General features: G+C 34.9%; 1 protein-coding gene across 3 annotated transcripts in view; it reads right to left on the bottom strand.

Annotated features, from left to right (window-relative positions):
- LOC139148425 (sodium/hydrogen exchanger 3-like) overlaps positions 1–10,437 on the bottom strand; it is a 69,224-nt gene extending 58,787 nt beyond the window's left edge. For all 3 annotated transcript variants that reach the window (XM_070719883.1, XM_070719882.1, XM_070719884.1), the window contains exon 1: positions 10,057–10,437. In XM_070719883.1, the coding sequence (XP_070575984.1) occupies positions 10,057–10,345 (289 nt within the window). In that variant the 5' untranslated portion in view covers positions 10,346–10,437. The remainder of the gene's footprint in view (positions 1–10,056) is intronic.
- Between the last annotated feature and the right edge of the window lie 4,304 nt (positions 10,438–14,741).

The raw sequence follows: 14,741 nt of genomic DNA, 5'->3' as shown, positions 1-14,741 counted from the left end.
ATTTCTAAAGATATTTCTCCTTCAAATTTAAACTTTATGATAATATGCAGTATAACATGTATTGACTATTTTAGACAGTCATGTTGAAGTGGAAGCTGCATTTATTATTTTTCTCATCAAATACATTTTTTCAGTACTTGATGTTATAGTAAAATCCCTTCATCAACCTCGGTAACAGTTCTTTTTCTAACCGTAACTCAATAATGCCATGAAGAACTCCGTTTTCATCATTAGAGATACAACTCTACCCTGGAAAGCAAAACTGGTTGTATAAACTCTGATGGAATGATGATGCACATATTTCTTTGGTTTTATTTCAAAGGGTAAAATATATGGCTGACAACATTTGCATCACTGGGAAATTTGAAGTGTTAATTTTCATCATAGTGTTAAACATAGCTGATGCATTAATACTGGTATTTGCAAAAATAGCATGGCAGTATTACCTTCTATCAACCAATTAGGTGTGTGTTATAAATACATGTGACCATTATCAGCCAATCACGTCAACTTTTCTAAATGTGTCTACCACTGTAAGGAGCTAATTTATATCTGCATGTACAAATATTCCTTTCTTAAATGTCCACACAACACAGCATAACTTTCAGTCTGTTTCTCAAATTACTACCGGTGAAACACACAACATTCAATCCATCAATCAAAGACTTGATTGGTGTCTGAAACTGTTGATTTAAACCTTTTCTCATTTCATTTGCAGTGACAAAAGCAGAGTACTAGAAACATGGGTAAATTTTCCTCTAAGTAAAAACAAATGTGTGAGTGAGAAATTGGAAATTCAAATCTCTTGGTAGTTCTAATGGATGTGAATGAGTGTACTGCAGGCTGGAGTATTTTATCTGGAGGGAAGCCAAGACAAACATGAATACTCTAAGGTTGTACTGACGCGCGACTCTCAATATGTGAGAAATTGTTCTCAAACACTACTGCTTCTTGGCATAGTGATACTTGTACTGTCCCAAATGGTCAATTTAGTTCAACCTTGTGACCCCATGCCCTAAATGTGGGTCAAATCATGGCATAGATAAGCAAGTGATTGAACTTTCAACATGCTAGTAAAAGTGATGGCGGAACAACATAGACAACTCTTTCTGGATCAGTTCAATACACATTTTTTTTGATATTGATGCTGAACTAGAACTAGCAGTAAAAAAATGTCCCTATTTCATGAAATAAAATATTATATACAGATTGGAAAGTACCATTTCTTTAATTTGAAATATTTTTCACTTGGCACCATTTTACAAGTTGTATAGCCACAAACTGATGACATCAAATCGACGTACACAAAACACAGACGCTTTGTAATTATGGCACTGTGTAAATAGTATATGGCGATTTGACATCATCGGTTTGTGGCTATACCACATGTAAAATGATGCCTTTAACTCAACAAACTTTTCTATCAGACTTCGGTTACAACTTCCTATGCATCATTGAAAAAGAAAATCATTCTGTACAGTTTAAACCACTGTGCAATGAGTGTTGGCTGTGTACTCTCTAAGAAAATTTGATATGTCACTGATTCCAGACCATTCCTATTGACTCATGAACAACTTACATATCATATGTATTAGAATAGGACTGACTCAACCAAATTTTCCGAACATTCCTAAATTTCAAATGTATTCAGAAATATATAGTCAGAAGATAAATTACAGGCAATTTAGACTGATGTTGCTTTTGCAGTGTGCTGATGTAATTTTACACAAACTACACAAATCACCCCTTCATCACAGTTCCATTGTAGGATTATGACAATAGACTGCACATATTTATAAGGCATTATTTATAACATCAATTCTAGCAGTATGTAGCACACTTGAGCAAAGCATTGTCAATCCACACACAGAGAGGTCTAAGAGACTGATTAACTTCAGAAAGTCAAACCCCAATAATCGTATAAACTGTCACTTGTAGTCTTCACACAATGTAAATCAAACACATCAGCTTTCAAATAAATTTTGTATCCTGTAATAAATTCTACTATTTCCCTTATATCAACTTTTGAACATGCTATTGTAACAATCACCAGTACTTGACTTTGTAAGTGTGAGAAATCAATCACTACATGTATGTGTCACATTTAAAGCACAATCCTTAGAAACAACAGTTATTCAGACAGTTTCCAAATATTAACTGTCATGCTGATTGACACCATCAAAGGGATTCCCTAATGAGCAAAGATGATTCATAATAAACTGATATCTACAACACATAGGATGCCGCTGCCTGCTATATGATATTCTTCATTCCACTTTGTCGGCTAAAAATTTGTGTATTTCTTTATCACTCCCTTATCCTGAAAAACATGCCATCATACTCTCTAGGGCAGCTGACAATGGTGTCAATGATGAATATTATATCTTCATCAACTGAATCTTGAAGGACAAAAGTAACATTCGGCCTATTTTTTGCATAATTGTACAGTCACATAACTTTGGTGTAATAATAACATAGTCTTGAATCTCCATGTACTTTGTAACAGGACAAGTTTGCTAGGTGCAAGTTGCAAACAGGTACGAGGTTAATTTTACATATACAGCATCTCGTGACTTTTGGTAAAGAGGGCATATTGGTAGAGAAACAACAATTACTGATTACCAGTGACAGCTTGCTACTGGTAATAAGCTAGTGCAACTATCCACATCACTACAAGCAATCAAATCTCATATTTCATTGGTGGACATCAAATTTTTTTTTACCAGGTATTAATATCCATATGTAAGAGAATACTCCGTAACACGCATGATGCAAGACTAGTGTTCTAAAACTAGGGAGAGGGATTTGTTTTGCATTTTGAAGTAAAATCAAGATAGTATATTAGCGTTCCAAATTTTTAAGATGAGAAAACTTTTATATCAGTTACTCTAGATAGCATGGAAATGTGTGTATCTACTGAAGCAAAGATTTTATCACCACAATCACAGCAAATAAATCCATCATTGGCTGTTTGCCAGAAGACATTGTCACAGAATTATCACCAAGGTGACTGGCAGCATCAAAGTTTCACTAACTCAGATTTATTCTTGGCCAGGACTTTATGCATGAAATCTCCAGTTTAATCCTTTTTCTCCGAAGTGGCATCTATTTCTATGGTTTGTCTATGGAGCCTGGTAGAAAGAGAATTAACCATGACATCAAAACAATGTCAAGGGCAAATTAAACTTGACCAAACTTGAACTTGACTTTGAAGGTCATGAACAAGATTGAAGCCTTGATAATTGGCATTACTCTTGATGGAATGGTTACAGCACATCAACACAATCAGAGCTGACCACACTCTGAGAGATGAAGTTTGGATCTTCCAAGTGACTGATGTTTGGCTACTTTATACATCCAATGAAGCACACGATATCTGAACTGTCTCTGAAAACATTCATGACACAGCTCTCAACCAGTCTATCAACACAAAATAGAATTGGCTGGTGGGTTCCTTTTAAAGGGAAAGCTGTAGATACCATATTTTCTAATTATCTTGCCAGATATCATATTTTGGTCCCATTTTAATCTCAGTAGTGGAGTATTACCAGACCAATTTGCTAATACACATATCTCAGATAATAACACTCAGTATATGGTCATGTTTGAGGGATAAACTTACAATTAAAACTAATCTCGTCATACATATATAACTGAAATATGGCACTCTAGAGATGAAATTTGCATATTGAGTGTTTTGTTTATTCTAATACTGTAATCAAAACTTTATAAACAGCAGGCTGGTGTATCTTGTACCATATTGCAGCTATATTTCATATGCACTACTATTGTCTTTGGAAAGGGTCAACATCCTCTTTGCTACCAATGATACAAGCTAATGAACTTGAAATTACTGTAATATTACATTAAATCCCTGCTCAATGCCCTCCGAAAACAATGTTTTTATTTTTTATTTTTTGAAACAGCTGCCAATATCCACTGATCCTTCAATAATGCAAATGAATAAGCTGCAACTTTTCAACAATGTCAGATTGTTGCTACCACCAGACAAGCCGACCAAGACAATATATTACCTGCAGGTATAAAAATACATTCAGGTTTTGATAAGCACATTACAATTGGATAAATTCATTTCTTACTTGTTGTTCGTGTTAGAGTATATAATTGTTTTAGCTGACAACAAATTGTCATGAGAATTATTTATTCAAAATTTATCATACACTAATATCTTTCAAACAATCAGGAATGTTGTTCGGTAAAGGTAGAATGCACTGTGGGGTCAAATACTTAGACTCACAATGCTTTTCTGATCTTTTGTCATTTTTAAGTTTATGGAGTGAAAATTTTATTATTCCCAATATGGGGATGTTACATACATTTTGAATTTCAAATATCAGTAAATGTTAGGTTGTTTCTTTAGCACCAAACTATGTACAAATGACACCTGATTTTCATTCTTGATTTGGTAAAAGAATTGTTGAACATATTATTGAGGAAAGTTTGAGCAAAAGTTGAAGACGTTTACTTTCGAGGTGCATACTTACTTAAGCATAAACCACACCTAGTGACAATAAAGATGTACCGTGAGATTTCACTCATGAATATATATGAGCAGATCCCTGTATTTGCGGCATCAATATACTGGTATGGTATAATTATGTGTATTAATGACTGATGTTTTCCAACACAAGACAAACATGATATTCCACACAAAATGCTATCATGGATTCAAGCTTTTTCTACTTTTCACAAAATCACAATTACAGTTGTTGTGTAATTTATATTACGATTTTTTGATATTGGTAGTAGGTACTGCCTTCCCGAATACCGGTACTAATGTGTAAATTTGATGAGAGCTTGACACACAGAGGATAACAATTCAGCTATCCTCTTTGTTCAATTATGGCAACTTGCCACTTTTGTATCATTCCAAACACGCTATCAAGGAGTGATAAAGAACAACACAGGCCATAGATCATCATCAATTTAAGCCTCTCCCTTCCTAAAATTCTTCACAAATTATCTTAATTGTTAATCTGACTGGGATATAGTTCATGTACTGTAGATATGGAGGTCAACCGGTATCATCTATACAAACACTTTAAATCACACGATAAGTACAACCAAAATAGTAATCCTTTGCAATTTGCAGAGATACTCTGACATACATATTGAGAAAAATTGTCTCTTTCTGTTTGAATTTTCTAATTCTTGCATACATCATGCTGTACAACCAGTGTCACCAGTGAAATCTTTGAAGTCAGCCATTAGTATTCATGTAATGCTTGCTCAGTGAATGTTACAAACCCAACATGCAGTCAACAGATTGATCAATGACTTGTTGAGTTGTCTGCAACTGGGGTCAAAGGTTAATTCACAGGATCTTATCGAAGACAGCACATCTTCCTTTTAATACCTCTATGTAGGATAAGCATTACTGAAAGTGAAAAGTGTATTCCAGACTTGACTATCTAATCACAAGATGAAAGGAACCAGCAAAGCACGACTTGATGGCCCTCACATCATATGGCTTTGTTACTGCCTCATCTGAGTCCTAGATTCCTAGGCAATACTTCATCGTCATGCATAACTGAGTCGTATGCACTCGGCGTAACTGCTGCGCTAACTAGGTACGTCAGTATGTACAATTTTCTATGCTGGATACACACATGTAACAGACTCAGAATGGATTACTTAGGAGATCCTGAAAAATTGATATGATAGATTGTGCACTGTCGTGTTGTGAACAGTAAATTATCTTTCTAAATGTCATTTCAAGGGCATCAATAGCAATTCTCTTGAGAAATAACAAAATGCTACACACTCCTTCAAACTTTATCACTGCAAGGACAAGGTCATTGTCACTCTGATTTTTATTGCATGTTACAGAATAGGTCATCAACTTCAATGTTATATGTTGCACTCTAAAATTTGGGTAAAAGTTACTCAGTTCACAATTTTTTGGACCGTGCAGAGTTCACTGCATTAATTTGCATATTGCTTATTTTTAGTCACGAAAATTCACAGCTTTCTGTAAACAATGTGGGATAGCATTTATAAATCATGTTTAGTCATATGTTTTATGTAACACTAGCGCCAATTCAATAAACTAGAAAAAGAGATTATGAAAAATTGTGACAACGGAACTGTGAAAACTGTGATTTCACATAAAATAAATAAGCAACAGTTTTGAATTTGATACGCTAATTATACATTTGTATGCAAATAAGTGATCATACTTTAGACCTATAGAGATAACAGACCGATATTCTTGTCCCACTTTTTGATTCTTTACTAAAATTCAGAACAATACTTGGAGGTCAGTAGTGTTAGATATAGTCACTGAATACATTGGGTCAGTCCAGGTCACACAAATGTTCCGCAATTGTTCAGAAAAAATTTAAGGTCAGAAAGTTGTAGGAATTTAGACATTTGCATTGGACATAATCATGATGTACTGCCAAGAAATTTCACATGATTTGGTTTGACACATAAGTCAATATTTTGTTGTGACATCTTGGCTATAAATATGTCTGTACTATTAATTAAATGTAAAGTCAACAAAACGTAAAATATTTGGTTGAAAATTCAATGCAAAATGATAGTAAATGAATGCACTTCCAAAAAAGTGTGCCACAGTAAAATGCCACAAGTCACAGATCACTGGAAAATACCATAGTTGAAATTGAGAACACAACTCCAAATTCAAAAGATTTACAGATAGGAGTCTATAACTTTCTTTTTTGGGATGACAGAGATCAGAAACCCAATGTGAACCCAGCACAAGCAATAGTGATAAAAACCGATATCCTCTAACTACCAGGATCCACTTGATGCTGGCTTTGTACAGTGTAGCAGGAACTAAAGAGGATTTTTAAAATCCTGCCTGACTGAAGAAACCATGGTCCATCTAGTTTTAAAGAAGTAGATGGAACAAGCTCACTTCTAGGTACACTCCACAATAAATCAATGATAACCAGGCTCTCCTTGAAGGAAGTACTGGGCTTTCTTGTACATTGTGCTGGTTAAATCAATCCTAGGTGAACTTGGTCAATAAAGGTCTACGAGGAGATCAATTTTATGCAGTATATAGCCTGGATTCATTGGAATTGCCTTGGATAACCTAGAGAAAATCTATGGCATGACTGCAAGCGACTTGAACAGAGTACAAAATGTAGAATATCTGCTGATGAACTTCTCCCTTTTCTCATGCCATATCCTGCTTTGTTATATCCTTTCAAATAGGGATGGGCGAGGGTGGGGGTAGGAGGGGATGTTGGATCTACGTAGAGGGAAATTAAATGGAAGGGTTGAATGAGAAAGGCATAATACTGGATAATATCTTCACATCTACACTGACATTTCTGAACACTTTCCTTGACAATAGAGCACTTGACTCATGTAATGTTAATTCATCAATACAGCAAGCCATATCCTAATCATGTCTGGGGGAAAACTACCAGCATAGTAACAATAGACAGATCAACTCAACCAACCATCATGAGTAGAATTTTGTTACAGTTTGACAATCAACTGTCAGACAAATAGATACATTTTGAAAATGCATAAATTACACACAATTTACATTTCATAAAAACACACAAAAGTATTAATACTGTATCTGACTTTTGGTGGAAAAGCAGAAGGCAAGTAAATGCTGTCACATCCATACAGTGTATATGGTAATCAGTTCCTCAAGGCACACGGATGAACACGGAAATGTGACTCAGCTAAAAAGTGGAACTAAAACGTGGCAAGATTAATGATTTTAATGACAAGATGTCGACATAGTTGTAAAACTCAGGTGACCCTTCTCACTCTAGCTTGTTTTCAATCAGTCTGATCAGTCCACTACACATTGACCCCAAAAACTGGTCAGTTATTAAAGAGGAAACACAGGTGTGAGGACATGCTCATGCTCATTGATCCAGCAAGTGCATTTTAAAAGTTCAAAGATACTTTGCAATTCATCTATGAAGCTCTGAAAACTTCGATTTTCTATATTGGAGTGAACTTATTTTAAAAAGGATTGGCTAAATATTACTCCATTGAAATTCATTATAAAGTATATGTTTCCACAAAAGAATAGATTACATTAATTATTTTTTTGCATAAAAAGACAGAACTTGATGTTGCAAAGTCTAGAGTCTTATGATCTTTAGTAACCTGAAAAATGTTGTTTGATGCATTCACAGCTGTCACTGAAATCTCAAATATTGAGATACGTCATTTACTCTTCTTTAGTAAGTGCTGGACTTTGGGATACAGGGAAAACTCATGAATGTACCCAGTCCATGGGATCAAGACTTCCCCTTTAACAGGAACAATGGCTCTAACTTTTAATATTATTGTCATTCCATTTGTTATAGAAAACAAATAATTTTTTATAGTCTTCTCTCTTTTAAGTGTTTTAAAAATACAGTCTGCCGATCTTTACCAATACAAAATTTTGTGTATAACATGCCATGTTAATGCCGTCAATTGAATTCTAACCCTGACTAAAATTTGGGGGCCAACAATAACATCACATACTTATGATACTCATTGACTTCTGATTTAGTTCACACCAATCAAAGCCCTACTGCAAAAGCTGGTCCTGGCTTAGCCCTGCGTACGATGCTGTGTGTTCCGCTACAGCTAATAGCCCCGCTCACCACACTGTGGGTGAGCGGGGCTATTAGCTGTAGCGAACACACAGCATCGTACGCAGGGCTAGTCCTTTCTATGTTTCCTGTACAATTCAAACCACTGTAATACTGACAGCAAACAAGGTTTATCTAAACTCTTGGTTCAACTTTCAAAGTGAGCTAATGGTAGATGATAAATCTTTTGCTCAATAACATGTCACATTGAAATAAATAGTCTGGTTATGAGTTTGAAAATGATCTACTGATACTCTAAAAAGTACTCCGAAATCCTCAACATGTCAGAATTACTTCATCCTCAATGATTAATGGTCTTCATTGTATTTTATTTCAATTATTACAAGAGTAGTTGAATTCAAAGTGCTGTTACCTTTTAATCCACACAGTACACTGGCATGGTTACTGTTGCCATGGCAATGTTTATCGTCTGTACTCAAATTTTAATCTAAAACTTTGACTCTGTCACAACAAGCCCATCTTGATAATAGGCATAGACACTTGAATTACTACTTGCAGCAAGACCCTGGAGCATGTTACTCCAGCATCTACGCTTACAGGTTTACAAGGAGCCAGATACAATCCCTACCAATGGAGCTAAAAGAAGGGTTCTACATCAGATTTCACAAGTTGATGTGTATGGGGTATAGTTATTAAATTTCTCTCACTAGCCATCATGACAAGGCATGCCTAAAACACTACACGGCGTTGACAGACAGTCGTTTACAATAGAACTGCTTCTATATCATAACTATATACGGTTAAAAACATGGACGAAGAAAGGGACCGCCACGGTTAAAAATAAAATTGCGTCCATTTTTCGTTACAACTTCGTTAGTGCTCCAAGTTTCCATGCTATCCTCCCTAAAGTTCAATGAGCTGTCCCTGTTTGTTCCAGAGCTTTATGGAGGACACGATCAATTTACATTGTGCAAGGCACAAGCAAGATCACCTGATCAACCTACTGAATCAGCCCTGCTGCTGACCACGTAGTTGCATTGTAATTTGGGAAAAACTACTTCCTTGTGAAAAGGATGTTGAAAGGGTGGGCAGTTTCGATTAAAGTGCAGGGTATGAGACAATGGCAGAATACTCCGGGACCGACTTTCATTTGGTGGAGGGGTTGTGTTCAGTTTGCTAGCAGACGATTTGTTCTTTGTGTGCGGTACGGAATCCGCAAATCTGGCAGCCATGATGAATTCTCTCCGATTTCAGATCGTTACCAGCTGGGGCTTTGTTGAATACGCTCAGAAGTTTCAAGCTCACAAAAAACTCTTGACTAAAGTAGTCTGTACAAGTGAGTTAACACCATAGTGATAATTTTAGCGACTCGACCAAGCCAACAAAGCGAAGGGTTTGTTTTGGTACCATTATTCACAGAGATAGAGGGTCTGCTGTCGTATCTCACATTCGCCGGTAAAACTACAGTTTCATTTTCCCCTTGACAACTTACCTATTTTGGCGTAGCTGGCGAAAAGTACCCATAGTGATATAATATATGGAGTCTCTACATGATGCCAATTAACTTCGGCAACAGGATAACGTTCGTGAACGTGGCCATGGGCAATGCCCATGCGTCCGTCTTCCGGATCATCGTGTTCATCGTTGCTGTCAGTTGGCCCTTCGCCGGTTCCGTGTATTCCCGTCGTATTCTCCCCTCCCGCTAGCGTCCTACACACGAAAAGTGTGAGGGAAAGGAGAAGAATACCGGAAAATCGCTGACGGCGTACCCTGTTATGCATAATGCTATCTATACTGCCACATACTGGAAGTTTTTCGCCGGTACACGGACCGCCACACTTTCATGACGAAATGAAGCTTGAATGAATGACCACTCAAGTCAATGGAGAAAGTATCATACCGTATTTCACTGTAATCACGTGACTGCAACAACCTGTGTCCAGTTGATGACATCACAAGTTTGAATAGTGCGAAACCAACCATTAAGCATTTTCGCTTTTGCTTTATTTTTTACTTTTTCAAAAATGATGAACTTCAGAACATTCACGAAGAACAGACAACATTCATTATTTTATGTTTTCTGCACATTAAAAAACTGGATTATTATTTTGTTCACTTTTATCACAGAACCTTTTCTCATTTTAATGTGAACCACCATTCTTCGGCAATTTTCAGTCACCTTTCAAATTTGCAGAATGGTAATTTTGCATTTGAAACCAGCTTCACAGTCATGTGTTTACGGGGTTGTCATGAACATGTACTTTAAAAATACAACTCAATGAGGAAATACCAATGCTGTAATTGTCACTTTTTCATTGTTTGTTGTGTTATTCAGGCCATCAAAAATCTAAACATTTTTTTGATATTTGATGGACAAATTTCTCATCCTGTAACATGAATCATTGAAATATTTGACATCTTGTAACACATGATCAGCTCTCAAGCAACCACTCTGATTTCATTCAGGGAAACACACAAATAATTGCTCTCATAAATCTGAATTACTTAATGTCAGCAAGTGCCAGCTTCTCTCTCCAATAAGTATACTCTTCAATAAGTATATATTTAGGCTTTTCAGTATTTTTGCTATTGGGTGAAAATGATACTGTATGAGTAACTTGAAGAGAAAGTAAAACTTTTGGTTTGAACTAAATACTTGGTTGTTTTCATGATTGAACTATTAAAGTTTGGAAACAATTCTTACACTCTCAACTTGAGGCATTCAGTGGCAAACTACATAGATATACCAATACTAAAACATTGACTCATGGATTGTATCAAACATATAAATATTAAAAGTATGGCTATGTATCCTTTCCAGTGTGACTCATCATGCATGGACCAGATTGTGCAATTTCTTTTCCTGGTCACACACAGCATTATATGACGTCAAACCCAATATGCTTCAGAGACAAGAATGATAATATATATATGACCACAACCATTATTTTTTATTTTCGTCAATATCGTGATGTGTAAATGATATAAAGTGCCCGCATTCAAATTTTGATTGGTCAACTTTATGATATGTGGGCTCATTAGGTTCCGGACAAATCAAAAAGCAGCCTGCAAACGAGATATGCGTATGTGAACTATAGAGGGCGCTGCACAGACTTACGGTATTGCCCTTCACTTGCTGTACCGGTAGCCTTCAAAATGAGATTTGACAAATTATTAACACTTTTCTCATAATGAAGACTTTACATTCGTCAATCCGGTGTTTCTGTCATAGATATAGTTGGATAGATGTAATATTTTAACATCTTGGTGATTAAGAAAATTATGAGATAAATTTCACTTGTCCTGTATAACTTTAAGTTATAATTTTGGAGTTTGTGACACTGACTCTGTGATGTTGCCAAATTAGCTTGAAACAAAATCTGATTACAGACTCCATAGTGTTATTTTTTTAATTTTACCTCTCCTTAAAGATTTGCTTTTAAAGGGGTTCAATCAAGATGTCTGTATTCTTATATCATTCGTCAAACATTTCCTTATTGGCTATTTACTTCAACTTTGATATTGTATTTTGATGAACTTATTAACAACTATGAAAATATTATGGATATTGTAAGAAAATAATACCTGGATAATGGTATAATTTTTTAATATTAGTATATCTACAAAAACTTCACCGAATTTTCTTCTCCCTTTAAATTACACAAAAATAAAAACAATAGCTATTTTGACTTGACAAAGAGCAACCTGTGTGTTCTTGTAAAGGCTATTTCTTTGAAAGTACAATCTTACAGATATTTTTGATATAGTATTTATAATTCTGACTTTTTAAAAAGCGAAACATGTCTGTAAGGCTCTTTTTTAGAAGTCAAATTTCTTTGCGACCACAAAAATGATTGTTTTCATCATTCTGATTAGGTTTCTGCTTTGAAATGCAGCAAGGTGTGCAACAATTCTGTGCTGCAATTCAATTTCTTTGCTCAATTTGTAGAGAAAAAATTTTTTTGTTTTAAGATTCCTGTATTTACTTTATTTTCACTGACCTTTCCTCTGAGATCTTTAAGTTTTCTGTTTTGTTCAGCTGAAAATTACTCCTCGATAAGTTTTACTCTTAGTTGCATAATTGCTATTGGGATCTACTATTCCAAATATTTTTTATCAAGTCTGGGCAGATTTAAATTGTCATAAAGACTTTGTTTGCATCTTGAGTTTATTCAACGTTTGTATTTTTTGTTTAATCTCCTTTAAATATGTACATAACAGATTTCTATGTGGAAGTTGATATTGTAAAAATGTTTGGTATGATTTAAATATTTGGTTGGCTACTTAAAGAGTCTGCATTTAAATTACAGACATGCATATGCAAATATTTTATTGGATATTCTTTTTGACTAAATTGATAGTCATTGTAATCTTAACTTTATTTACATGACGACCTAAAATATTTGAAGTAATATTTGTTTCATTCATGTGAGATCCACACTGGCTACTTAGGGTTCCAAGACAAGAAATGGACCTCTTTATTGTAACAATTCTCTAGTGGTTAATAAGCTCAGAACCCCCGTACATTATACATTTTCTGAAAGCCTAGATATAGGGAAAGATTTTGGTAATCACAGTGTCACCATTGTTTACATAACTATCAAGTGACAGGTAATTTGCATAACCTTTCAAAAATTGGTTTTCCCTACATTTTGTCTCAAAACTTCAAAATATCTGACTCAAACTTGCTTGAATGCAAGCTGTCACAACGCTCTTCAAAAGTATGTCTCAGATTGTTTAGATCTTGCTTAGTTTTAATTTGAGGACAGTTTTAAAGAAATCAACTAGGGTTAAATTCACTGCTCTGGAAGTCTTTCTGGCATAAACATTGTTTAAGAAGGTTTAAAAAAATTCTGAGACACACTTTAGAAGATCTTTAGAACAGCTTGCACTCACTCAAATTTCAGCCACATATCTCAAAGCATTTAAACAAAACATAGGGAAAACCGATTTTTGAAAGGTTATGCAAATTGCCTGTCACGTGATAGTTATGTAAACGATGGTCTTACCATGGTAACCAAAATGTTTCCCTATATCTAGGCTTTCCGAAAATATATAATTTACGGGGGTTCTGAGCTTATTAACCACTAGAAAATTGTTGGCTTAAAAAGGTCAATTTCTTGTCTTGGAACCTTAACAGCATGATATATTGCCATGGTGTTTTATATTCTCAACTCACACTTTCACATTCATCATTTTTCACTCAAACGTAATATATATAAACAGATCTGCAAATATGATCTGATAAATAATTTCGATGATTTCAGTCATTCTGCTGATGAAAGATCATCTTGAGATTCAACACCTTACAAATGTTTGATGTCATGACCGTCCAGATTGAAGATACATATGTGCATCGAAAGTGAAAGACTTAAACTTTTGCTCAAACTTTTGTAAATGAAACTTTCAACCATTCTCTTACAAAATCAACAATAAAAATCGGAGGTCACCATGCACATGCACTTTGGAAATATCAAAAAAAATTACTCAACATTTACTAATATTTGAAATTCAAAATAGCCACCATCCCTGTGTTATCTCTATAGGGTAAAAATACAATTTTGGAATTTTGAAAAACTAAGAAGGTGAAAGTTTTTCTATCTCAGAGAGCTTTAATTAAAATGAGCCCCTACAAGTGGTAAATCAAAAAAGAATTGTAGAAATTTGAGAGTCCGAATATCTGTCCCCGAGGTGCATTCTACCTTACAAGCACCTTTTCCTTGAATCAGGGAACACTCTTGAGTGATGGATATTTCAGTTCATTGACTGTCTGACTAGGAATAGATACACAAAGAGTAACACAAAACACAAAGGAGTTACATCAAATATATACTAGGTGGACTGGTTACAAAATTAGTCCACTCCTAGTACTTCAAGCATTGTGTGTGTATCACTGGATGTCATGACTTATGGTAGATTTGAAATAGCAATTTCATTTTGAGACAGTAGACAAAGGTTGAATTTGTTTGGATATAAAATATTATTTTTTATGATGTTCTCATTGTGATTATAATACAACACACACACACACACACACACACACACACACACATATATATATATATATATATATATATATATATATATATATATATAAAAATTACCAACAGAATAACAGAAATATACAAGCAGATCAGTAGACGTGTGCAATTTTATTCATCCGATATATATATATAT

The sequence above is a fragment of the Ptychodera flava genome, chromosome 13 (genome assembly GCF_041260155.1).
Source record: "Ptychodera flava strain L36383 chromosome 13, AS_Pfla_20210202, whole genome shotgun sequence".
NCBI classification, from domain to species: domain Eukaryota; kingdom Metazoa; phylum Hemichordata; class Enteropneusta; family Ptychoderidae; genus Ptychodera; species Ptychodera flava.
This window is presented reverse-complemented; position numbering and strand designations above follow the sequence as displayed.